The sequence below is a fragment of the Lepidochelys olivacea genome (assembly GCF_965140295.1).
Source record: "Lepidochelys olivacea isolate rLepOli2 genome assembly, chromosome: 3".
Classification (NCBI taxonomy): domain Eukaryota; kingdom Metazoa; phylum Chordata; order Testudines; family Cheloniidae; genus Lepidochelys; species Lepidochelys olivacea.
In genome coordinates this window covers 111,341,323-111,368,905 of record NC_140413.1, presented here as the reverse complement: position 1 = coordinate 111,368,905, position 27,583 = coordinate 111,341,323, and the positions used below count along the sequence as shown (strand labels likewise).

The 27,583-nt window shown below is 43.1% G+C and overlaps 1 protein-coding gene across 2 annotated transcripts in view; it reads left to right on the top strand.

The window, feature by feature from the left end:
- The window catches only part of SHPRH (SNF2 histone linker PHD RING helicase), a 143,035-nt gene extending 121,912 nt beyond the window's left edge, over positions 1-21,123 (top strand). For both annotated transcript variants that reach the window (XM_084624118.1, XM_084624119.1), the window contains exons 26-30: positions 4,843-4,935; positions 5,695-5,781; positions 7,369-7,547; positions 12,430-12,510; positions 20,231-21,123. In XM_084624118.1, coding sequence (XP_084480244.1) covers positions 4,843-4,935; positions 5,695-5,781; positions 7,369-7,547; positions 12,430-12,510; positions 20,231-20,327 — 537 coding nt within the window. In that variant the 3' untranslated portion in view covers positions 20,328-21,123. The remainder of the gene's footprint in view (positions 1-4,842; positions 4,936-5,694; positions 5,782-7,368; positions 7,548-12,429; positions 12,511-20,230) is intronic.
- The last annotated feature ends 6,460 nt before the right edge of the window (positions 21,124-27,583 follow it).

The window sequence follows — 27,583 nt, the reverse complement described above, 5'->3', positions numbered from 1 at the left end:
TAGGGCTGTTGAATAATTGCAGTTAACTCATGTAATTAACTCAGAAAAATTAATCTAGATTAATCACATTTTTAATTGCATTGTTAAACAATAGAATACCAATTGACATTTATTACATATTTTTGGACGTTTTTCTACATTTTCAAATATATTAATTTCAATTACAACACAATACAAAGTGTACACTGCTCACTTTAGATTATTATTTTTATTACAAACATTTGCACTGTAAAAAACCAAAGAAACAGTATTTTTCAGTTCACCTCATGTAAGTACTGTAGTTCAATCTCTTTATCATGAAAGTGCAACTTACAAATTTTTTTTGGTTACATAACTGCACTCAAAAACAAAACAATGTAAAACTTTAGAGCCTACAAGTCCATTCGGTCCTACTTCTTGTTCAGCCAATTGCTAAGACAGTCGGAGAACACTTCAGTGTCTCTGATCACTCGATTACAGACCTAAAAGTCGCAATATTACAACAAAAAACCTTCAAAAACAGACCCCGAGAGACTGCTGAATTCAAATTAATTTGCAAACTAGACACCATTAAATTAGGCTTGAATAAAGACTGGGAGTGGATGTGTCATTACACAAAGTAAAACTATTTCCCCATATTTGTTTTCCCCCCTACTGTTCCTCACATGTTCTTGTCAACTGCTGGAAATGGCCCACCTTGATTATCACTACAAAAGTTTTTTTTTCTTTTTCCTCCTGCTGGGAATAGCTCACCTTACCTGATCGCTCTCGTTACAGTGTGTATGATAACACCCATTGTTTCATGTTCTCTGTGTATATAAAATCTCCCTATGTATTTTCCACTGCATGCATCCGATGAAGTGAGCTATAGCTCACAAAAGCTTATGCTCAAATAAATTTGTTAGTCTCTAAGGTGCCACAAGTACTCCTTTTCTTCTTAAGACAGACAAGTTTGTTTACATTTACAGGAGATAATGCTGCCCACTTCTTATTTACAATGTCACCTGAAAGTCAGAACAGGTATTTTCATGTGACTTTTGTCACCGGCATTGCAAGGTATTCACGTGCCAGATATGCTAAACATTCATATGCTCCTTCATGCTTCAGCCATCATTCCAGAGGATATGCTTCCGTACTGATGACGCTCATTAAAAAAAATAATACATTAATTAAATGTGTGACTGAACTCCTTCGGGAAGAATTGTAGGTCTCTGCTTCTGTTTTACCTGCATTCTGCCATATATTTCATGTTATAGTAGTCTCAGATGATGACTCAGCATATGTTTATTTTAAGAACACTTTCACTGCAGATTTGACAAAACGCAAAGAAGGTACCAATGTGAGATTTCTAAAGATAGCCATAGCACTCAACTCAAGGTTTAAAAGTCTGAAGTGCCTTCCAAAATGAAGGACGAGGTGTGGAGCATGCTTTCAGAAGTCTTAAATGAGCAACACTCTGATGCAGAAACTACAGAACCCAAACCACCAAAAAAGAAAATCAACCTTCTGCTGGTGGCATCGGACTCAGATGATGAAAACAAACATGTATCAGTCTGCATTGTGTCGAATTGTTATTGAGCAGAATCCATCATCAGCATGGGGACACGTCCTCTGGAATGGTGATTGAAGCACAAAGGGACATATGAATCTTTAGCACATCTATCATGTAAATATCTTGTGATGCTGACTACAACAGTGCCATGAGAACACCTGTTCTCACGTTCAGATGACATTGTGAACAAAAAGTGGACAGCATTATCTCCTGCAAGTGTAAAGAAACTTACCTGAGCGATTGGCTGAACAAGAAATAGGACCGAATGGACTTGTAGGCTCTGAAGTTTTACATTGTTTTATTTTTGAGTGCAGTTATATTTTTGTACATAATTCTACATTTGTAAGTTCAACTTTCATGATAAAGAGATTGCACTACAGTACTTGTATGAGGTGAATTGAAAAATACTATTCCTTTTGTTTTTACAGTGAAAATATTTATAATAAAAAATAAATATAAAGTGAGCACTGTACAGTTTGTATTCTGTGTTGTAATTGAAATCAATATATTTGAAAATGTAGAAAACATCCAAAAATATTGTTAATAAATGGTATTCTATTAACAGTGTGATTAATCACGATTAATGTTTTTAATTGCGTGATTAATCGCAATTACTTTTTTTAATTGCTTAACAGCTCTAATATGTAAATATTTTAAGTGCCCTCTTTCATTTGCTTCTGTGCACATAACCATATTTCGACTTTTGGCAGTGATAAGTGGAGCTGTGGTCATGTAATTGTAGTTCTGTAATTTCAATAAAAATGCCATGAGAAAATACTCGTTTCATTGCAGTCATGGGACTTGGTATTTTGCCATGATCCTGGTTGAGGTGTTGCTAACTGATTTCTATTTGCTAATTCTTTTTAAAGTGCCTGGGTATTATTATAATAGTTTTGAGACACTACAAATTATTATTTTTTATGGAGCAAAAAGCATTAAATATTAGTGCCGCAACTGAGTGGGGGATGCAACAGAAGCAGGATTCGTGAATATAAAATCTTACTGGGGACCTAAATTTGCCGAGAGGTAGTATCAAGAGAGAGGATGTTAAATCTGGATTTTGAAGATCCTTCATAGGTGGTGTTGCTGAAAACTCTTATGGTATGCGGGAGGAGTCATCACTTTTTGGGAGGGAGGGTGATCACAGCCTGAAATATTTTCATAGGGGGTCTCCCCCCCACAAAAAAAAAAAGATTGAGAAACCCTGTCATAGACAGTTGTGGATCACTGATTGTGCAATAGACTCCCATCTATTTTAGTGAAACTTAACTTTGTGATGACTGAAATTAGTTTATATGCCTCCTGTACAATATACAAGAAGTTGTTGTCTGACATTTCCAATATAAAGAGAAAATGTTGCATTATCTCCAGACTGAAGTCTATGGAAAATATTCTGATTTGCTGACCTTTTTGTTTATTAATAAATAATTCTAGTTCTTGTCAGAAGTTTCCTTATCTTTCTACAGAAAATGTCAGACTGTTAATTCCTTTGTTCTGAAGAAGGGGAAAGATGCACTTAGTTGCAAGTCTTGGCACCTACTTTCTCTCATTAATTGTGATGGTCACATTTTAGATAATATTGTTAAAAATTGTAATTTCTGAATTTAAAAAAAGAGAAAAAAGAAATAAATCAGAGATTGTAATTTTGCTGATATCCAGGCTTCATTTTGTCATTTGATACTGAGAATGCTCTCAGCTACATTGAACTCTCTCTATGAGATGTCAAATTGTATTTTACCTATAGAGAGTGATTTATTAATCAGACTTTTATAGTGTTTACTGGGGCCAAAATCTGTTCAGTCTTCCATACCTTCTCATGAGAGGGGACCTGAGCAAGAATGTCCCCTGTATACTTTCCTCTTGGCTCTGGTGATGGAATCTTTTGGAGTGGCCTACAGAGCAAAATTGTATTTAGGACATTGGAATCAAAGGGGGGTGGAATACCACCATAATTCTTCCTCCACTTGACTTCAGTAGACTGCTATTCTCGTGCTCAGATGCTTTGGTGGACGTGGTCTTAATAAAGTATACACATGTAAGTTCTTATGAAGTTCACTCAGAAACCTTATACCAGTGGAGGATCAAACACAGAAGAAATTCACTGTGTTCTGCCCCTAGTTCTTGGTTTTCAGATGGAGTTTCATGTGTTGGGTTTGATGCTTGTAACATGCCTACGTGACAGACATCTCTTCCTATGCCATACTTCTGCAATTATAATCATCAGAGCACCCAAGCTGGAGATCTCTTCTTTAAATGAAGGGAGAACTTGCTGGCAGGGTGCTCTCCATAATAGCCCTGAACTTCAGATTTTTGTCCCCTCCACTTCATCCAAAATAGCCTGAGTCTTTTGACATTACAACATTTGGGAAAGCCTATCTGTTAGCGTTAAATGAGAGCTGGGATTTGTGAGTACTGTTTACCTCAAATTTTTAATTGCTCAGTTAAGTTTTCAGCTGGTCTTCTGTTGTAATTGTTCTTTAAATGTCTGTTAAAAGCAACAAGGAGCTTTGGATAAGATGCTACATAAATCTTGTTACATAAATCAAAATAAATAAAACAAATAATAGCTAGAACCTTATGTTAAATAACCTTTTTAAAGAATTATTTATTTCAGGGGTGACAGCATACTCATTGCTGTACAAGACACAAACAAAAACAGAGTGAGAGTCTCACTCCCACTCTAGCCAGCCAAGTGTCATATAACGCCTAAAAGCCCTGAATTTGGCCAGGGGAGAATTCACCCCATGTAGGAACTAAGCAAGACTGTCATAGGCTATCCTTCAAGGACCCCCTTGCAAGCCCTCCGAGGCATAGTGGATATGCTGGGGGAGGGCGAGTTGTGTCAGGTACTGGATTTCAGCACAAAGTATTGTGGAGGTTATGGGCAGCACTGCCATCCAGAGGGCTGTCCAAATTACAGCGGGGATCGCTGTAACTCCCAGAACAGTACATTACTGGGAGGGCACAAAGGCAGCTTAAAGCCATTTTAGCCTACCTTCCCCTCCCCCTCCCATGCTGCAAGTTCTGAATTTCACCTATAGTTTCTGCCCCGAGAAGAGTACGGTCTAAGAGCAAACTATGGTAAGTACTTCCAACGTTCCTGGTATAATTTTGTAAGGCCCATCCAAAAAAATGGGTACCTGGGTAAGAGAGATTTGCTGATCCCTTTTGAGATCTATAAGACAGAGACCGCACTATATTTAAGAGATGCTAATAGAAAGATCAGTATATAATGTGCATGTGTGATTTTGTTTCCTTCAGTTTTGCTGCATCCTATTGTATGCTGGTGTTTTTCTTTCCCCTTTTCAAAGGGAAGTCACTCCACCAAAGTGGAAGCTGTGGTTCGGACTCTGAAGAAAATCCAGTTTAAAGATCCAGGGGCTAAATCTTTGGTTTTCTCAACGGTATTGATCAACCTTATTTTCTACCTTAAAAGTTACTTTGTGTTCTACAAATTCTTAGATTCCAATAACTGTTTCCAAAGTTCAGTTTAGCTACTAAACTATGTAAGTAGTTTTCAATATCCACTTGATTCTTTGAGCATTGTGAAGGATTCTTCATGTCATTGGGACATTGTTGATAGTACTCATGGTTAATAGATGGAAAGTATTGTATCATAATAACAGCTAGCTCTTATATAGCACTTCTCTTCAGTTGATCTCCAAGCACTTTACAAGGGAGATCAGTATCTTATCCCCCATTTTACAGATGTTCAAAGGGCAAACACTGAAAATTCATATGCAGACGTATTATCAGTTCTACATGTATTTTAACTAGATAGAAAAGATACTGTCAAAGTATTTTTCATAAATTTTAAAACTACATTTCATTGTTGCAAATCTCGTCTGCTCAAACTTATCTTTATTTCTTTACACTAATTTTCTCTCCTCTGGATTCTGTTTGCCCACTTTGAATGCTGGACTGTTTGCTACTTTGTATCTTTAATATTAAGACAATTTTTAAAATATATTGTTCTTGGAGAAAAAATAACACCCCCAAAAAATTGTTTAATGTTAATTTAAGGCATATCATAAGAGGTTCCTTTTATAACTGGGTTATTTATCGGTAAGGTTAAGATATTACAGTCATGTCATATTTTCATGTTCTAGTGTTGTCAGTGCTATTTGTAATACTGACTTGCTTTTATATTGTGTTTTTTCTAGTGGCAAGATGTTTTGGACATAATTTCAAAAGCTCTATATGATAACAACATGGTGTTTGCTCAGATTAATGGAATTAGTAAATTTCAGGTACAGAAAGCTGATTTTGCTGCAAGTCATTTTTTGCGGGAGGGATTGGTGGGGGAATAATTAGCAGAAATTCATTTGACCCTTTCGCCTTGCATATCCTTTCAGAAAATGGAATGAGAATAATAGAACTGATCAAGGCAGAGCATTTGATCTCTGAGCTAATGAACTCTAAAATAATAATTAAAAAACACTATCAAAACCACAAAAATAAGGCATATACTATTTGTTTTTAATAAAGTTTATGTGAATGAAGGGGATGAGATAGATTGGCCACGGTGTTGTGGGGTATGCTTGCGCTGCTGCTGCTCATTTGTCCTTTGGATAAAAGATTTCTGTGTTCAGGGCTGTCAGTTACTAAATTCTCTTTAAAAAGACAAACAAAAAACACCTGATTGTGACATTCTTCTCAGGGAGCCCAGAAGTGTAAGCCAGTGTGTTACCCCTCTGCCTCTGCAAAAGAGAGCTTTGCTGGAGCTTAAATAGTATTTCGTATTTCACCTCCTTGCCAAACCAGTCTGTCCGCCTCTCCAGCAAACTCTTTGAGACTTTGCCAATCTAAACCTTGCCTTGCAGGTAACATTCAGTGAACCCAGAGATGTGTCTCTGTAGGGTCCAGTCCCTCTCACTAGATACTCACAGAAATTACTCAATCCACTGTCTCCAAAGAGACCGTGCGCGCACGCGCACACACACCCCCACCAGCCTGATAGTCCAGCTGAAGGCATACTTTTTACCTTGGTACACAACACTGAGATGGTTTATAGTACAACTCCGAGTATGTTTATTAAGCACATAGATTTAAGTGGTACTCGGCCAGAGAAAAAGAGACAGGTATGGTTATAAACAAAACAATACGCTTTCTGGTGACTAAAACTAACTTTAGCAAGTTACAATCTTTGCTTAAGCAGATTTCTCACATCAAGCCTCCAGCATCTCCAGCCCTTTGGGCAGGAGGATCCGCTGTTCACAGAATTAGCAGGTGCTGATCCCTTTGTCCCCTAACTGATGGATAACTAAGGGATTTTCTCCACTTCTTATAGTCTAGTAAACCTTTGAAATGTGTTTCTTTTGAAGTGTACACCCCAGACAGAGGTAATTTCCGACTGATGTGCAGATGCCAAGCTGTCTTCATCCTCTTTCTGTTGGTTTACTTATTTTATTTACCTTAGATACAAATATATTTTCACTGTCTCTAGTTTACTAAGGCATATTGACTCCGGCAGACTGGCAAATCTACATTCCTTTCTCTGGGACAAACCTATTTATCTACTCTACTGAGATTACTTAGTCTACCTTCCCCTCCCCCCGACCATGTTTTAGGAACATATTCCCAGTATACATACCTAACTCTTTACACACTAAATGTACATAGATCACTTAGTAATATTAATGACCAGAAAGTCACCAGCTTTCCTAACAGACCTTACTCGATGCACTTTTGTAGTACAATAATATTGAATACAATTAGTCGATTCAATTTCTTATTCTTTACCTTGGGGTGTCTGGATCCTGATTGTCGTACCTACCCTACAGTCCTTATTCAGGAACAACTCCCACTGAAATGCTAACATGGTGTTTATCTTCTAGGAGAACCTCTCGGCATTTAAATATGATCCCAAGATCAATATTTTGTTGCTACCCCTTCATACTGGTTCCAATGGATTAAACATAATCGAGGCAACTCATGTTCTGCTAGTGGAACCCATTTTGAATCCTGCACATGAACTTCAGGCCATTGGCAGAGTGCATCGTATTGGACAAACAAAGTAAGAATTAAAATAAACGTTGCTTAAAATTGCTGTTCTGTTGCCTTGTCAGTCTAAAATAATACTATGCTCGTATGTGGCAAACTCCTTCTGAGAATCTTTAAGCTGAAGTATGACAGGTATCCCCACTTTACAGATGGATAAACTGAGAAACAAAATGGTTATGGATTAAATCTTCAAATAGAACCTAAATACTTAAGTGACTTAAGCTCTTGCGTTCCATTTTCAAAAGTGACTTAAGCACTAAGTCCCATTGAAAGTCATTGGGACTTAAGTGGCTAAGTGTCTTAGGAACCTACGAAAACTTTGCCCTGCGTGACTTACCTAAGACCACATAGTCAGATCCAGGACTAGAATCTATTGTCTTGACTCCATATCTCAAGCTCTAGCCACTATCATTACAAACTCTCTTTGATTTTGTAGTGGCAGCTTAGGTTAATGATATTTTTCTATTTTATCTGAATGGCAGATAATTCAGAAGAGATCAATATCTTACTAGCTTTTTAACTGCTTTGGTCTCAAGAACCACTTGCCTTACATGTGGAAAAAAAGAAGCATAGCAATATTTTTTTCCTTGTAGGCTTCTCTTCTATTCAGTTTTGCTGTTGTGTTTTAACGCAAACTTCTTAAAGATTCTCTTTTTTTCTAATTAGTGATCTTAATCATTTAACTGTATATTTACACTAATAAAAACAAGCCACTCTGCCAGGGTGTGGCCCTTCTGCATGTTTTCCTGGGAAATGGGTGGGTTGGGCTGGAAAACATAAAAGGCACAATTCTCCCCTTTATTTAGATAGCCACAATTGAGCCTAACTCAGTAAAAAGTGGGTGAAGCACATTTAAGATTTGGGAGAGATTACCACTGACTCAGTTGTAAGCTTCATCTTCCCTGGGAGCTGTGAAAGCACGCTCTCAAACAGTGCAGGGCCTGGATTCTACAGGTCCAAAGGAAGTGAACCAAGAGTCAGAGGTAGATGAATGGAAATGAGGCGCAGTCATTCCCAGCAAAATGCTCCCGAGGGTGCTGTTGGATTTCTGAGTGGAAATCAGCTTTGGAAATGCTGCTGTGAGCTACCCTTCCATACCTGCTTACCCCCCCCTTTTGGGGAGGGAGATAAAGTATATGTTTGGGGGTAGGTCTGGCTCCTGAGGAAGCAAGGTGGTCAGGCTAAGTGGTAGGTGTATTTCAGGAGTGGGTCATATCTGGGAATAGAAATTGTATGGCGGGCCATAAATACTCACAAAATTGGGGTTGCGGTGTGGGAGGGGGTGAGGGCTCCAGGGTGGGGCCAGAAATGAGGAGTTCAGGGTGCAGGAGGAGGCTCTGGCATGGGGCTGGGGATGAGGAGTTTGAGGTGTAGAAGGGTGCTCTGGGCTGGGACCGAGGGGCTTGGAGGGTGGGAGTGGGATCAGGGCTGGGGCAGAGGGTTGGGGTGCAGGGGAGTGGCTCACGGATGCAGGCTCTGGGCGGGGCTTACCTCAAGTGGCTTCCGGAAGCAGCAGCATGTCCCTTTTCCGGCTCTTATGCAGAGGTGCGGCCAGGCAGCTCTGCTGCATGCTGCCCAGTCTGCAGGCACCATTCCTGCAGCTCCTATTGGCTGCAGTTCCCAGCCAATGGGAGCTGTGGGGGCAGCGCTTGAGGCGGGGGCAGCGTGCAGAGCGGAGCACCCTGGCTGCCCATACACGTAGGAGCCGGAGGGAGGCCATGCCACTGCTTTCCGGGAGCCGCGTGGAGAGCCAGAGCAGGGCAAGCCCCAGATTCCACTCCCCAGCTGGAGCTCAAGGGCTGGATTAAAATGGCTGGTGGGCCGTAGTTTCCTCACCCCTGCTCTATTTGGAGCATAGAGGAAGAGTTGGCCCACCACCTGGGTCTCCTGAAATGAGCATTGTGAGGTTTTCACACTCTCTACTCATGGAATACACCATGCAGTTAAAAAACAAAACATCTTATGAACTACTGAAGTTTCCAGTAGACTCTGTCTCCTGCGGAAGGAGACAGTCTAGCCCAAATCTTTATTGGTCATGTGTTTTTTATTAGGTTAAAAGATACCTACTGATGTTAAGCTTTACATTGATGATCATTGCTTATATTCTGTAACCATTAAAACTATAGGAGAGAGGGTTTAGCACTTTCACTTGTGTAAGCAACCTATGACACCTGTACAACAATACAGTCATTCCTTAAAGGGACACTGTCAACTTAGAAAATAAAAATTACTACTTTCATAAAATGCTACTTCCTGTTGTTATGAGAAGTATCTCTCTCAGATTTTTCTGCAGTAGCCATTACTAATTGAAACCACTTAAGATTCCTCTAAACTTTTTTGTTTAACTATAACTGGAAAAATGGATGTCTGTTTAGTTTGTGAAACTGACAATACACAAAGCACTATGAAATGCAATTTCCACTATATAGTCAGTTTTCATTGTTTGTGTGGGGATCTCACACAATGTCGGGGAAAGAGAAATAGTTTTAAAAATAGGAAAATTTAACTGTAAAACTACAGACTGGCAGAGGGACAAAAGGGCCAGGTTTAATATCTAATTTTTGAAATTGGCTAGGTTTTAAATTGACACTTTTCTTTTATATTAGTATCTAAATATCTCAAGCATAGATGATCCATGAATCTGCACAACTTTTAGTATTGCTATTTTGGTGTTGCAAGCCATTGAACCACACCCCTTAAAAGCTCACCTACTTAGATTTCAAAAATTACTAGTAAAACCAAAAAAGCCATACACTAAATAGAAACATAGCTGGACCGAATGTGTTCTGGAATAAAGATAATGTATGTTTTTGTTTGGGGCGGAGGGAGTTGCAGGAGTCGTCATGTGTGAGAGTGAATGCATGAGTAAATGGATATTTGGGTGTGGTGCTAAATATTTTGACTCAGCTGTGGGGATGAAGATCAGATGAATAGCAACAGCCTGCACTGTAATTTCACATGGTGCTGGTACTGACATGTCAAGGCATGGCAGAAAATGAGGCAGCACCAGCAGCAACAATATGTTGTGTTGTACACTTTAATAAAACGATAATGAAAATAAAACTGTAAGGAGCCTTGAGTCAAGAAGAGAACAATGTATAAGTTAAATGTGTAGTAAGGGCCAAATTATGTTGTTTCACCAGCATATATCTGGAGTTATTCCAGATTTAGACCCCTACCCTGCATAGGCATGTGCTTATGCTTCCCTTTCACCCACATGAGTAGTTCTATTGGCTTTTTCTAGTACATTTTACTTTAGGGCTTGAAAGAATCCCATTACTTAAATGGACTTTGAATCAGGTTCTGAGTAGTGTTTAGCGCTTTTCATTTTCTAATATAAATTCCTAATCTGAAAAAAAATGTATTGTCAGAAGGATGTACAGCTATTTTCATAGATATTAACTTTTGATTTTTACTCTGCTCTGTTTCACCCACTCAGGACCTTGAAAATTCTTTTTCTTTTCCTTTAGCTTTGTTGTTCTCCATTTGCCAATCAGATTTTTTTACCCTTTTTTATATGGCACATAAGAAACCGAACAAAATATTTGCTTGTCTTCTGCATTAGCGATGTCAGCACAGCTCTGAAAATGATGTTTAATTAGTCATTACCTGGAGCTCACTTTCTTGGACGGGCTCAAAAGCAACATTGTAGGTCCTATACAAACAATGGACTGAGTTCATTACTGGCCCTCATAAAGGGGGCTCTTCAAGACAACATGCGAGGAGCCTGTCACAATCCCTTTACTCAAGGAAGTTCAGGAGATGCTTCCTCCATGTCCCCATTCCATGTGTACATCACCCCAAAGTGGGCCGGGAGAAGGCAGGACTTTTCTCCCATCCACATACCATGCTAGTCTATGGAGCAGGCCCAACATACAAGGAGGAGCAGGCCACATTCCCTGAAGGGGTGTAACTGCAGGAGTGGTCCCCCTGTGTGCTGAGGAGTTACCTGGGCTGGATTAATGCATAGGTAAACTGGGCATGTCCCTGGGCCAGGGCCCCCACTTTATTTTATTTATTTATTTATTTTTATTTTTTATATATATATATATATATATATATATATATTTGCTGATGCAGATTTGCATGCGAACTGAAAGAACTTCACATGATGTTGTACCACTTTGTGCCAGATCACAACATCAATCACTTGGGTTGCCAGTTTTGGTCGGATGTATTTCTGGAGATTTCATCACATGACATAATCTTTAATTAAAGATTAATTTTTAATTCCTGGAGACTCCAGGTCAAACCTGGAGGGTTGGCAATCCTACCAATCACTCCTTTTCTTTTTGTGGATACAGACTAACACAGCTGCTACTCTGAATCAAGTGAATGAAGTTCTTTCAGTTCATGTGCATCCCCACATCAGTGGATGAGTGGGCAGAGATATTCCTCCCACACAGCTGAGGCTCGTTTGCCATTTCCAAGGAGGGCACTGGGTAAAGAAACTACTTCTCCAACAGGGTAGGGGCCCAGAAGTATATGTTTGATTGGGACCAAGTGATGAGTTAATCTGGCCCTGGGAGTTACAGAAGGAGTCATGTCTCTGAGCTCCCTAAGCAGGGTGTGCACATAATGAACCCTTTTTATTGTTACTAGTAAAAGTGAGAGCAGAATTTTATCCAATGTCTATTAGGGTTTTATTTAATTATTTTGATGATCATTGAGGGCCTGATCTTGCAAAGTAGCTATTTGAGTGGTGGGAGGTGCTGAACACCCTTTACTCTCAGTAGAGGTTGCTCAGCACCTTACAGGATTGGGCCTTTAAAATCCAGAGGACACTTTCAACAAGGTTAAAATAATTTGTAGGGAGGTGAAAATTTGGGCCTAAACTTCTTGCCAGTCCTATGACAATATACCAGTGCTCAATTTTATTTTTTTAACACATGCAGGCCCACCATTGTTCACAGGTTCCTGATAAAAGCAACAATAGAAGAGAGAATGCAGATGATGCTGAAAACTGTAGAGAGAAGGTACTTTTTTTTTTTTTGGGCGGGGGGGGAGCTAAAAAGCATTACTGCACTGAAATGAAAGTCATATTCATACATACACCCTGCATTCACTCTGTTTGTTTAAGAGGTGTATTCACTATAGTTGTGAGGTTTTGACTAAAGTCCCAAAATGTTTTCAGCAAAGCTTGAAAAAATTGACACTTTAACCTGGATTTGGTATTCAGTAATTTGAAACAGAAACACAATGTAAATAAGTGCAGTTACTGGCCAGACATTTTAATTAAGAGACCAGATGTCTGCAAGGACATGAACCAGTCAGGTATATGTGTGCTGAATAACCATAAATGTGAGACCAGATTCATGTCTGCAGTACTCCAGTTTTACACTAGTGTAATTGCACAAAAATCAGTGAAATTACACTATCATAAAACTGGACTAATGCAATGGTGAACTAGACCTAAGGTGTATGGGGTTTTGCTATTAATAATGTTGTTTAAGCATTGGACAATTATTTGAATTTTTACATGCAAAAAGATTAGAATGGTACAAATGTGTACCAGGTTATGCTTTAAAAGCTGGCATTTGGACAAATCTTGTATTGGCTAGATAACAAACCGATGTGATGTGGATGTTACATTTCTGGTATACACTAGACTCTTCTTTTTTGGGGGGGGGGGGAAAACCCTTACTAGCCAGGCATTTTAATTATCTCTAATGGTAAGAGACTGACGTAAACCCTGAAGCATGAGATTTAATATTCCTTCCCAAATGTTTGCTGTTAATCATGTTGTTTAACCATTGGACAAATTATTTGAATTTTTACATGCGAAAACATTAGAATGGTACAGATGTGGAAAACTGATACTTACAAAGATAAGGATGATGCCCTACCCCTCATACCCTTACCCCTGCAAACAAATACAAGGTGAGAATTTCTAGTCGTACAGCATAGTGATAGTCAAAAGTTATGAAAAAATAAACCCTTTAACTGCACAGTTCCCTCCATTTAGTTCACAGAACCAAGCTTATGTGACTAGAAGAACTGCAGATCCAATATAGCTGCAGAGGAGCAAAACTACTGTATTATGCTGCTTGCCCAAACAACAAAATCACCAGATGAGTTCAGATTCCAGTCTTTTTATTACTTGTGGTAGTTTGGGAGGATGTACAAAGCAGGGTTTACATCAGTCTCTTACTATTAGAGATCAGGATCTCATGCTAGGGACAGATTATTCCACCTTCTTCTGAAGCATGTGGTTACTGGTCACTGTCAGACAGGGTCCTGGACTAGATGGAATTTGGGTCTGATCCAGTATGGCAATTCTTGTGCTCTTAATCTGAGTTGTAGTGAATAATATGAACAACAAAATACCTGATCAAACTACTTTAATTGCTTTGTCTTTAAAATTGCCTAGTGAGAAGACCTCATGCGATTCATAGAATCATAGAATATCAGGGTTGGAAGGGACCTCAGGAGGTCATCTAGTCCAACCCCCTGCTCAAAGCAGGACCAGTCCCCAACTAAATCTTCTGTAAGATAGTCTCCACATAATGAACAGGATGGTTCATACTGCTTTGGTTGAGCATGGTAATAACCATACCCTTCCTTAAAGAGACAAGATGGGTGAGGTAATATGTTTCATTGGATCAACTTCTGCTGGTGAGAGATGCAAGCTAATGAGCCTCACAGAGCTCCTCTTCTGGTCCTTCTGGAAGGTATTCTGGGACAAGTGTCACAGCTAAATGCAAGGTGACGCAGATTGTTTAGCACAAATTCTAAGGAACCATTCAAGGTGGAGTGGCCCATTAACAACTCTGCAGTCCTAGGACAAAAAGAGGGAGTTAGTGGGTTACAGATTGTTGTAATAAGCCGTAAATCCAGTGTCTCTGTTCCTAGACATGAAAAATCATGGAGTGAGAGTTATGAATTTAAACTCCCAGGCAGGGGCGGCGAGTTGTATGGGCCCCTGGTGGCCGGGCTCCAGCAATAGTCAGGGCCCGGGGGCCCAGCTCCACCAATGTTCGGGGCCGGGTCTCTCCCTCGGCCACACCTGCCACCCCCTGCACCTCCCCCAAGTGTCCCCCAGCCTCCACTTGCTGCCCCTGTGCACCTCCCTGGCCCCCCAGTGTGTCCCTGCAGCTCCACCCTGCCTCTGTTCTCCTGGCTCCCGGCATCAACTGCCGCCACAGGGTCCTAGTGCCCCCCGCCCCACTAGTGCCAGGGCAGGCTGCCCTTACCCTCCCCTTCCGCCTCGGACCCTTCTCTTTTCCAGCGGGACCCTCCTCCAGCACAGCCTTCCCCCTCCCCCCCGTCACCACTCCTGCCCCCCGCTGGGCAAGGAGCAGCCCCATCCCTCACCCCCAGTGAGGCTACAGCAGGAGAGGAGGTGCACATGTGATGGCGGCAGCCCCCCTTTCCCCCCTGCCCAGAGCACCCACCACAAGGGAGGTGAGGGGGCTTATTGGACCTGAGAGGGGCCCTAGGAGCATGTGCAGTGACAGTGGTGTGAAATGAGTATGCTGCCGGGGGCGGAGAGATGGGGAGGGAGGGAGAGGGGGCCCCTCCCCCAGAGCTCACTGCTGCCAGTGGGAAGAGGGCTTGGGGGCAGTCCTCCTCTCTGGCCGCAGCTCCAGGGCACCTGCCTGCACCCCAAACTCATCCCCAGCCCTGCCCCACCTCAGAACCTGCACCCCCAGCCAGAGCCCACCCACTCCCTGCACCCCAACCCTCTGCCCTAGCCCTGAGCCTCTCCAACACCCCAAACCCCTCATCCCCAGCCTCAGACAGAGCCCTCACTCCCCACACACTCCTTCCCTCTGCCCTAGCCTTGAGCCCTTCCCACACCCCAAACCCTCCATCCCCCCGCACCCTAACCCTCTGCCCCAGCCCTGAGCCCCCTCCTGCATCATGAACCCCTCATCTCCAGCCCTCACCCCACACTCCAACCCTCTGCCCTAGCCCTGAGCCCCCCACACCCCAAACTCCTCATCCCCAGCCACACCCCAAGCCCCTCACCCCCTCATGCACACCCACCCCCTGCCCCAGCCTGCACCCAAACTCCCTCCCAGAGCCTTCACCCCCACCCCTTTCCCACACACCCTATCCTACCCCCAAAACTCCCTCCCAGAGCCTGCACCCCAGCCCTGCATACTCCCTCCCAGAGCCTGCACCCCCCACCCCTTGCCCCAGCCCAGAGCCTACACCCAAACTCCGTCCCAGAGCCTGCATCCCTCACCCCCTCCTGCATCCCTGACCCAGCCGGCGGCCTGCACCCAGCACCACCAACATTTCTACAAACCTGCCACCCCTGCTCCCAGGTTAATCTTTTGAAAGTGTTGTGCAGGTTTTCTTTGAGGAGGAGGATTGATGAGTCAGATATAGTGATCACTTTGTGAAAAGCATTCACCAAATGGTTCTCATGGGAGACTTTAATCACCCTGATATCTGCTGGGAGAGCAATACAGTGGTGCACGGACAATACGGGAAGTTTTTGGAAAGGGTAGGGGACAATTTCCTGGTGCAAGTGCTGGAGGAACCAACTAGGAGCAGAGCTCTTCTTGACCTGCTCACAAACAGGGAAGAATTAGTAGGGGAAGCAAAAGTGGATGGGAATCTGGGAGGCAGTGACCATGAGATAGTCAAGTTCAGGATCCTGACACAAGGAGAGCAGCAACATACGGACCCTGGACTTCAGAAAAGCAGACTTTGATTCCCTCAGGGAACTGATGGGCAGGATCCCCTGGGAGAATAACATGAGGGGGAAAGGAGTCCAGGAGAGCTGGCTGTATTTTAAAGAATCCTTATTGAGGTTACAGGAACAAACCATCCCGATATGTAGAAAGAAAAGTAAATATGGCAGGCGACCAGCTTGGCTTAACAGTGAAATCCTTGCTGATCTTAAACACAAAAAAGAAGCTTACAAGAAGTGGAAGATTGGACAAATGACCAGGGAAGAGTATAAAAATATTGCTCGGGCATGCAGGAGTGAAATCGGGAAGGCCAAATCACACCTGGAGTTGCAGCTAGCAAGAGATGTTACGAGTAACAAGAAGGGTTTCTTCAGGTATGTTAGCAACAAGAAGAAAGTCAAAGAAAGTGTGGGCCCCTTACTGAATGAGGGAGGCAACCTAGTGACAGCAGATGTGGAAAAAGCTAATTTACCCAATGCTTTTTTTGCCTCTGTCTTCACGAACAAGGTCAGCTCCCAGACTACTGCACTGGGCAGCACAGCATGGGGAGGAGGTGACCAGCCCTCTGTGGAGAAAGAAGTGGTTCGGAACTATTTAGAAAAGCTGGACGAGCACAAGTCCATGGGGCCGGATGCGCTGCATCCGAGAGTACTAAAGCAGTTGGCGGATGTGATTGCAGAGCTATTGGCCATTATCTTTGAAAACTCATGGCGATCGGGGGAGGTCCCGGATGACTGGAAAAAGGCTACTGTTATGCCCATCTTTAAAAACAGGAAGGAGGAGGATCCTGGGAACTACAGGTCAGTCAGCCTCACCTCAGTCCCTGGAAAAATCATGGAGCAAGTCCTCAAGGAATCTATTCTGAAGCACTTAGAGGAGAGGAAAGTGATCAGGAACAGTCAGCATGGATTCACCAAGGGCAAGTCGTGCCTAAATAATCTAATTGCCTTCTATGACAAGATAACTGGCTCTGTGGATGAGGTATCAAGTGGAGTGCCCCAAGGGTCGGTCCTCAGGCCAGTTTTCTTCAATATCTTCATTAATAATCTGGAGGACGGTGTGGATTGCACCCTCAGCAAGTTTGCAGATGACACTAAACTGGGAGGAGAGGTAGATATGCTGGGGGGTAGGGATAGGATACAGAGGGCCCTAGACAAATTAGAGGATTGGGCCAAAAGAAATCTGATGAGGTTCAACAAGGACAAGTGCAGAGTCCGGCACTTAGGACAGAAGAATCCCATGCACTGCCACAGACTAGGGACCAAATGGCTAGGCAGCCGTTCTGCAGAAAAGGACCTAGGGGTTACAGTGGACGAGAAGCTGGATATGAGTCAACAGTGTGTCCTTGTTGCCAAGAAGGCCAATGGCATTTTGGGCTGTATAAGTAGGGACATTGCCAGCAGATCGAGGGACGTGATCGTTCCCCTCTATTCGACAGGGCTCATCTGGAGGACTGTGTCCAGTTTTGGGCCCCACACTACAAGAAGGATGTGGAAAAATTGGAAAACATCTAGCGGGGGGCAACAAAAATGATTAGGGGACTGGAATACATGAGTTATGAGAGGCTGAGGGAACTGGGATTGTTTAGTCTGTGGAAGAGAAGAATGAGGGGGGATTTGATAGCTGCTTTCAACTACCTGAAAGGGGGTTCCAAAGAGGATGGATCTAGACTGTTCTCAGTGGTAGCAGAAGACAGAACGAGGAGTAATGGTCTCAAGTTGCAGTGGGGGAGGTTTAGGTTGGATGTTGTGAAAAAGTTTTTCACTAGGAGGGTGGTGAAGCACTGGAATGCGCTACCTAGGGAGGTGGTGGAATCTCCTTCCTTAGAAGTTTTTAAGGTCAGGCTTGACAAAGCCCTGGCTGGGATGATTTAGTTGGGGATTGGTCCTGCTTTGAGCAGGGGGTTGGACTAGATGACCTCCTGAGGTCCCTTCCAACCCTGATATTCTATGATTCTATGATAGGGTGTTTTTGTTTTTTATCGTTTTCCTGTGTGAGTTAATTTGAGAGTCTAGTGATTGTCTGGTTTCACCCACATGGTTGCTATTGGAGCGTTTAGTGGACTGGATGAGGTATACCCAGGGCCATCCCTACCCACACACAAACTACACAGCTGCGTAGGGCACTAGGAAATTTGGGGCACCAAATTGCCCCAAATTTCATGGTGCTCTATGCAGCTGTGTGCTGTGGCCAGCCCAATCCTCCCCAGGCAGCTGAGCCAGTCCCTCATGGGCTGTGCACAGCAGGGCCCAGGAAAGCTGCTACTGCCCCCGCTCCACCCCTTCCCCCACCCATATCCCGTCCCCTGAGCTATGCATCCTGGGGGACTGCAGCAGGGGTCAGGGTCAGGCACTCAGCAGGTGGCGGGAAGTGGAATGACCCGGCCCCAGCCCGCTATGCTATGCCAGCTCCCAGCTGCTCTGCTGGTGAGTGCTACGGGGGTGGTTTCTCCCCTTCCCCCAAGCCTGGGAGCAGAGCGGAGCAGGCTGGGGCCAGATTGCTCCACTTCCCACCACCCCATGAGTGTGGGGGTGGGCCCGACCCCTGCTGCCTTCCTGCACGGGCTGCTCCTGCCTCCCAAAGCCCTTGGGTGCAGCCCCACCCCCTCCTGTGCAGAGGCCTGGGACCCCTCTCCCCGTCGGAGGCCCAGGGCTGGTTCCACCACAGGGGGGGTGCGTAGGGCACCATAATCTCTCGGGACAGCACTGGGTATACCACATGTTGTGATAGGCACGTGTAAGATCCATGGATCTTGAAATGTGTTGATCATTACAGCAGTGGAGATATGTCTGCAGGTTTTGCATCTGTTGTCTGGCAGTTGGTGTGTCCTGATCTGTGGGAAGCTTGCTTCTGATGATGAGCTTGGAGAGGTTGGGGGGTTGTATGAAGCCCAGAAGTGAGGGTTCAGGAAAGATTTCTTTTAGGATTAGGTCCCCATTGAGTATAGGTTGTAGTTGTTTGATACCCCATATGGGTTCCAGTGTAGGGTGGTCTGTGACACCTAGGGGCATGCAGCTGGAGGGAGGTTTATTTCTGTATTGAAGCAGGGTCTCAGGGTATTTGTGTGGCCCGTTCCATGATGGTCTGCTACTCTGGTGGAGTGTCCTTTTTTGGTGAAGGCAGTTCTGAGTATTAAGATATATATCCCAGACCACCTTCTGGGAGCCTATTCTGTGGTATCTGAGTGCCTGGCTGTAGATAACAGATTTGTTGGTGTGTTTGGGGTGGATACTGGAATTTTGAAAGTAGGTGTGATCTCCTCTTTCTTGTATATGATTGTCTGTAGGGATCCATTGTTGAAACTGATTGTGGAGTTTAATGGATTGGGATTGGTTGTTGAAATTGTGGTGGAAGTCTATGAGGGGAGTTTAAGCCATCTGTCCAGAGGAAGAAACTATCATCAGTGTGTTTGAGGTATATCATTGGTTTTGTGGTGCATTTGTCTTCTTCAAGGTGGCCCATGAAGAGGTTGGCATATAGCTATTCCCATGGTTTGGACAAAGTGTTTGTTGTTGAATGTAAAATTGTTACGGGAGAGGATGAAATGGATAAGTTTGTCCGCGTGTTTGGGATGGATATCTGAGGGCTGTCCATTGTTTTGTAAATATTTGACGCAGGCATCATTGTGGTCTGTAACCTACTAACTCCCTCTTTTTGTCCTATCACTGCAGAGCAGTTAATAGGCCACTCTGCCTAAAATGGTCCTTTAAAATATGTACTAACTACTTATGCTGAACAATCTGTTCCACCTTGCGTTTAGATGTGATGTTCAGAGTACTTTTCCCAGACCTGAAGGAGAGCTCTGTGTGGTTCGAAAGCTTCTCTCTCACCAATAGAAGTTGGTCCAGTAAAAGATAATACCTCCCCCATCTTGTGTCTCAAATATCTTGGGACCAACACAGCTACAACTACACTGTATACATACCCTTCCTTGTCATCTTCCTTTGTGATGTTCACTGTAGTATAAATTTTAGACAATCTACAACTGCATGTTCTTTCTTTATTGTGCAGAGTCTGTTCTCTAACTCTCATGTGCAAATTTTCCCTACAGCCACACCAGCTCTTCCATGAAACAGTCAGAAGCCTCAGTGTTGACAGTGGCTGATCTGGCAGACCTTTTCACAGAAGAAACTGAAGAACTTGAGTGAAACAACTTTGATTTGACGCAGTGAAATCAGAAGGGACACGTCTTAGTAATAGCATCTGTATTAAATCAGTTGACCTGTCATAAATTCCTGTAGATATCAAACACCCTTCTTCTGTTAGGATTGCTAGAATTAGTAAGGGTTTTAATTGTTTTCATTTGATTCTGTGGCTATGTCCTTATCAGCATGTTTTCTGATAGCACTGGAGAGATATTGCACTTTGCACACGATACAAAACAATGGATTTTATTTCCAAAGGACATTTGAGCTGGACTTTTGAGGGTAAAATCTTGGCCCCAGTTAACAGGAGTTTTGCCACCGTCTTCAATGGCGCCAGGATTTCACTCCGAGTAAAGCTTCACTTTGGGGGAAGGGAAAGTGGAATCAGAGAAACTGAACAGAGTATTTTGCTTCTCAGTTTTTTACTCTACAAAGCTTTATTGAGAATGAATACCCTCATAGAAAGGGCTCTAGGGTTCTCAGCATTTAACTCTCAAGGATTGCACCTCTTATTGTTAACACTTAAACTCTTTACTAACCAGTTGGGTATTCATAATGCCCTTTTTAGGTATTCGTGTAGATTATGTAACACAACAGAAGTTTCATTGCAAGTTAGATTTCGTGTTCACTTACTGCAGTGTTATCTTGATAAATTATGCCTTTTATATGTATATTGGTCTTGAAATAACAGTAAAAAGCTGAATCAGTTGTACACATTTTAAAAAATTCTTGAAGCCATGACTACTTTACTGCTTTGCTGTAAGAATGTGGGTTCCTTTGTTATAGAATTTAAAAAGAAAATAAGCTACCCATCATTTTATACTCATTTGGTGTCTGTGTGTTTTTCTCTTTCCCCATTCACTTCTTTGCTGAAACGGTGGGCTTCTCTGCACAGTGCGCCAGAAGGGTGTGATTTGTAACGCACGCTAACATGTTGTTGTGCTCTAACTGGCCTGTATAGACCCTTCTGGCATGGTCTAAAAGGTACCTCATCTTGTGGACTACGTTAATGTGAACTAGGTACCTTTTAGAGCACACCTGCAGGATCTGCATGGGGCAGTTCACACATACTCCTTTCCAACACTTTCCTTATGCCCTTCAGAACAACTCGCACCAAGTTAATGCTCCCTGTGTCTGCATTATTTCTTCCAGGATCATTGTTTTGTCTGCAAATGTACAAAAATTTTCCTTAATTGGGCTTTCACTCCATACAGCTGTTTTTTAGAGAAAGTACACTGTTATTTTCTCCAATACAAATGTTGTGATAAACTAGAGGAGAAACTTTTTGGGTGGACTGAACAATATGATAAAGTTTGAGCTCAAAATTTACATTCCCTTAAATTGTGGTAAGGACGTGAACAGAAGAGTCTGAAAAATATGATTAACTAGAATATTCTATTTCTGAATTTTAATCAGAACGCTTGTTGCTTGAAATACAAGAGCTTCTTTAGTTTTATACATGCTGACACACTGCTCTGCAAAGCATCTGTGTCAGTACACTGTGTTTTTCTTCCTTTTTTGGTTGTCTGGGACATGTAAGATGTTTACAAGAATAGCCCTCATTTATGGTACATGACCATGGGAATCCCACACTAGGAAAAAGGAACCCAAAGAAATCACTCCTCACTCACCCCCCCAGCTTGCTTAATCTCTTACAAAGAATGAGTGTGTTTGGTCAATGGCATTAGGGCAGATGAGTCACAATCTATTAAATAGCTACTGTAAAACTAGTTTATTGGAACTAAAGAGTGTAGATGAGTGGAAACTTTTTTTAAAGAAAAGTTTAACCCATTGTTACCCCACTATACATTTTTTGTGACTATAACGTCTCCTCTTTGCCTGTCTCTCTGTTTACTGCAGAAGCAAATTTTGAATTTCAATCTAAGCACTTTATATTTCCAGCTTGTTACATAGCGTCAACAATATCATCATCTGAAGACTTGGAGAGGCAGCTAAGTAATTAAGTATTAATTGAGTATTAAGTAATCATTTAGACTCACAGCTTTGTTCAAGTCCCAGTCTCTGATTTATATTTTGATAAATATAACCTATTTTTGAAATGTATGTTTTAGGGTGGAATTTCCTTTGCATGAATTGCAGAATGGCCTATGTACTTCAGAATTTTCTATATTCATGCTTAGTGCATCTCCTCTAAGTTAGATCTGCTAAGTGAGGGCCCCGACTGGATTCATCAAGTCTGTTACTGTTTTTCTTCCTTATAGGAGGCTCTGGGTCTAAGTATGTGTGGGGAGGGTCTGCTTATGGTATCATGTTCTTGGTTACCTCAACTTGCACATGGAGAGGACCCAGGACATCAGCTTTAAACCTGCATGGAAACAATGGCTTTCACAGAAACTATTTCTGTACCTACTCACACAACAGGACCTTATTGTCCGCTCAGGAGTGGATATTGGAACTCTCACAAAGTGTCCTGATCTCGTCGTCCAACCACCATCTCAGCCCTGTGAAACTGTCTTCCCTTCATTCCACTAGGACAGAGGTGGACAAACTACACGTGGCCCCTGAGCTCCTGGCCTGGGAGGTTGTCTCCCCTCCCCTGCAGCCACACTGCCGTGAGGCGCAATACTCTGGGCAGCAGGGCTGCAGAGCCCGGCCTGACCCGGTGCTCTGTGCTGCGTGGCTGCCTGTCCTGGTGCAGCCGCGCTGCTGCTCCAGACAGTGCGGGGACAGGGAGCAGCGGGGGATTAGGGGCAGAGGAGGTTGGGGTGTGGATAGGGGTTGGAGTGGTCAGAGGGTGGGGAACAGGGTTGAATGGGGGCAGCGGTCATGAAGGAGAGGAGGGGTTCGATGGAGCGGTCAGGGGACAGGGACTGGGGGGTTGGATGGGGCAGGGTTGAATGGGGTGGTGGGGGTGGTCAGGGAGAACGGGTGGTTGGATGGGGCAGGGGTCCCTGGGGGGCCATTGGGGTGAGAAGTAGGGGGGTCAGATGGGTCAGGAGTCCCAGGGGAGCCATCGGGGTGAGAAGTGGGGGGGTCAGATAGGGGGCAGGGGCAGGGGCTGGGCCATGCCTGGCTGTTTGGGGAGGCACAGCCTTCCCTAACCGGCCCTCCAGGCAATTTGAGAAACCCGATGCAGCCCTCAGGCCAAAAAGTTTGCCCACCCCTGCACTAAGGGAATGAACCACCAAAGTCTGTCTGCCCACAAAATCTTTTAAAGCTTAAGTTTCCAGCATGCCTTAGGAAAACCATCACCCACCTACACAACCAAAGGGCTGATGAGCTACTAGGACAGGACAACTGCTTGTCCCTTGGCCTTCTCTTTACACCAACAGATCACCATAGTTCAACAACTAACTTTGTTAGGTAAAGGCCTATAGGCAGATGATTACAATGCAGATTACAACACAAAGACCTTCTCTGGGACTATGCCGTCTACTAAAAGAAGCAAAGAAAAGCTACTTTAATTAAGACCAGTGTGCTTTACCTGTTGTTCCTGCTGGAATTTGATCCCATCACACTCAAAGCTTTCAGCGTAGCAGCCGTGTTAGTCTGTATCCGCAAAAAGAAAAGGAGGACTTGTGGCACCTTAGAGACTAACCAATTTATTTGAGCATGAGCTTTCGTGAGCTACAGCTTTAAAAGCTCATGCTCCAATAAATGTGTTAGTCTCTAAGGTGCCATAAGTACTCAAAGCTTGAGGTCATGGCAAACAAACCCCAATATGAAACAGATCCTCCACTAACTAAGAATTGTGCTCACTGCTACCAGAAATTATCAGCATTTCCTTCAGAGAAACAAACCTACCAACCTCCTCTGAGAAATGTAATAGTCTGTTCAATCCTCTTTAGCTCTTAACCTCTCTGACCATTTCTAGATAAAATCAAATAAAAGGGTCGGTCTTGGGGCCAGTTTTGTTCAATATCTTCATAAATGATCTGGAGGATGGTGTGGATTGCACTCCCAGCAAATTTGCGGATGATACTAAACTGGGAGGAGTGGTAGATACGCTGGAGGGGAGGGATAGGATATAGAAGGACCTAGACAAATTGGAGGATTGGGCCAAAAGAAATCTGATGAGGTTCAATAAGGATAAGTGCAGGGTCCTGCACTTAGGACGGAAGAACCCAATGCACAGCTACAGACTAGGGACCGAATGGCTAGGCAGCAGTTCTGCGGAAAAGGACCTAGGGGTGACAGTGGACGAGAAGCTGGATATGAGTCAGCAGTGTGCCCTTGTTGCCAAGAAGGCCAATGGCATTTTGGGATGTATAAGTAGGGGCATAGCGAGCAGATTGAGGGACGTGATCGTTCCCCTCTATTCGACATTGGTGAGGCCTCATCTGGAGGACTGTGTCCAGTTTTGGGCCCCACACTTCAAGAAGGATGTGGATAAATTGGAGAGTCCAGCGAAGGGCAACAAAAATGATTAGGGGACTGGAACACATGAGTTATGAGGAGAGGCTGAGGGAGCTGGGATTGTTTAGCCTGCAGAAGAGAAGAATGAGGGGGGATTTGATAGCTGCTTTCAACTACCTGAAAGGGGATTCCAAAGAGGATGGCTCTAGACTGTTCTCAATGGTAGCAGATGACAGAACGAGGAGTAATGGTCTCAAGTTGCAGTGGGGGAGGTTTAGATTGGATATTAGGAAAAACTTTTTCACTAAGAGGGTGGTGAAACACTGGAATGCGTTACCTAGGGAGGTAGTAGAATCTCCTTCCTTAGAGGTTTTTAAGGTCAGGCTTGACAAAGCCCTGGCTGGGATGATTTAACTGGGAATTGGTCCTGCTTTGAGCAGGGGGTTGGACTAGATGACCTTCTGGGGTCCTTCCAACCCTGATATTCTATGATTCTATGATTAAGGAAGGAATGGGGAAGGAACACAATCTAAATTGGGAAAGAACAGGTTAAAGAATATTTAGGTAAGTTAGATGTATTCAAATCAGCAGGGCCTGATGAAATTCATCATAGGATATTTAAAGAACCAGTTTATCATGATAATCCAACCTAATTTTCTTCTTTGAGAGGATTACTGGTGGGAAGCAGTAGATCCAATATATCTTGATTTTTAGTTAGGTTTTTGACACAGTCTCACGTGACATTCTCATAAGCAAACCAGGGAAGTGGGGTTAGATGAAGTTACTGTAAGGTATGTACACAACTGGTTGAAAGACTGTACTCAAAAAGTAATCAGTGAATGGTTCACTGTCAGACTGGGAAGGTGTATCTAGTGGGGCCAGCGGGGGTTGGTCCTGGGTCTGGTACTATTCAGTATTTTCATTAATGACTTGGATAATGGAGTGGAGAGTATGTCTATAAAATTTGCGGATGACATTAACCTGGGACGATGTAAGCACTTTGGAGGACAGGATTCAAGTTCAAAACGACCTTGGCAATTTGGGAGAATTGGTCTGAAATCAACAAGATTAAATTCAATAAAGATAAGCACAAATTACTTCTCTTGGGAAGGAAAAATCAGATGCATAACTACAAAATGGGGAATGACTGGCCAGGTCGTACTGATGAAAAGGATCTGGGCATTATAGTAGATCATAAATTGAACATGAGTCCACAATGTGATGCGGTTGTGAAAAAGGATAATATTCTGGGGTACAGTACCAGGAGTGTTGTATCTAAGATATGGAAGGTAATTTGTCCTGCTCTATTTGGCACTGGTGAGGTCTCAGATGTAGTACTGTGTCCAATTCTAGGTGCCACGCTTCAGGAAAGGTGTGGACAAATTCAAGTCCAGAGGAGAGCATCAACAATGATAAAACGTTTGTAAATTTTTCCTCACAGGTCAGGTTTTCTAAATACTGGGCAGGTTTAGTCTTGAGGAAAGACAACTGAAGGGGAAATTATATAACACTCTGTTCAAATATGTTAAGGGCTGTTCTGAAGAGGACTGTGGTCAGTTGTTTTCTGTATCCACTGAAGATAGGTCAAGAAATAATGGGCTTAATCTGTAGCAAGAGAGGTTTAGCTTACATATTAGGAAAAACTTTCTTAATAGAAGAGTACTTAAACTCTAGAATAGGCTTCCAAGGGAGGTTGTAAAATCCCCCTTGTTGGAGATTTTTAATGGCAGTTGGACAAACATCTGTAGGGGTAGTCTAGGTTTATTTGGCCTTGCCTCAGCACAGGAGGCTGCACTTAAGGCCCTCTTGAGGTCTCTTCCAGCCCCACATTTCTATGTTTAAGTTGAGACCACTGCCACTATATCAGATGCTTCAAAAAAGCAGAGGAATGGATTTGGCCCCATCAAGCCGCTTAAATGAAGTTCCCGTTTCTAAAAAGAAATAAGAACAAACATTTCCATTAAAATTACATTTTCCTTATTTACTTGGGACATTGTTATAGTTTATTTTATTTAGGTATCCAAATGCTAGACACTTAACAATACCAAGATACATACATTCCCTCCCCCACCACTTAACCCTGACCCATTCCTGTATAGGTCACCTCACACAAGCACACACATGTTCAACACACACAGCTGTGAATAATTCTCATTGACATGGCCCTTTCCTACATGTTGCATAATATTATCTTAATAATTACAATTATTGATACTGTGCCATTGCTGTATAAGGTCTTTGGGCACACATAAGACAAGTTTGTAACCAAAAGAAACAAGCTGCAGCTAAGGAAACAGGGAAAGGATGCAACATAAAAGCAACTAGACTGACATCTTTCTTGCTCCTTCTTTAGTTGAGGGGTTTTGTTTGTTTGTACCGCCTGTTAAATTGTGCTGGGAGCTAAATTCGTATTTTCAGCCCAGACATGAGTACAGTGGACAAATAGTGACATATAGATCTAACTAATCTGATGTGTGAGACAAAGGGGACTGTACTTAAATCCAGCAGTAGCTTGGATTTGATGGAGACAACGCTGAACTGGAGCCATGGTTCCTGGGAACGGCTTTTTCTTTATCACCTTGGTAACCTAGCTAACGTGAATGCAAAGTCTTTGCTCAGAGAGAGCTTTCAGACTCATGTAGATTAACGGGGGGGGGGGGGGGGGAGAGGAGGGGCAATTCCTGGTGACAAAAGGAGGAAGTTTGCCTAGAGGAAAGGCAAATGGGTTTAATTCTTCCTCTTCCCACTTACATCAGGCCTACACTGTTACTTTACCAGCTGCTGTGCGTGTAGGGAGTGGATCATTATTCCAGCCATAGTATCTTCTAGCTGATTCCAACACCAATGAAAGAAAGCTTAAGAATGATGGATGCGGGTGCACAGCAAGTAGCTTTGCTCTGCAATGGTTTCCTAACATCAGGTCGAATCCTGCACTCTTTAGA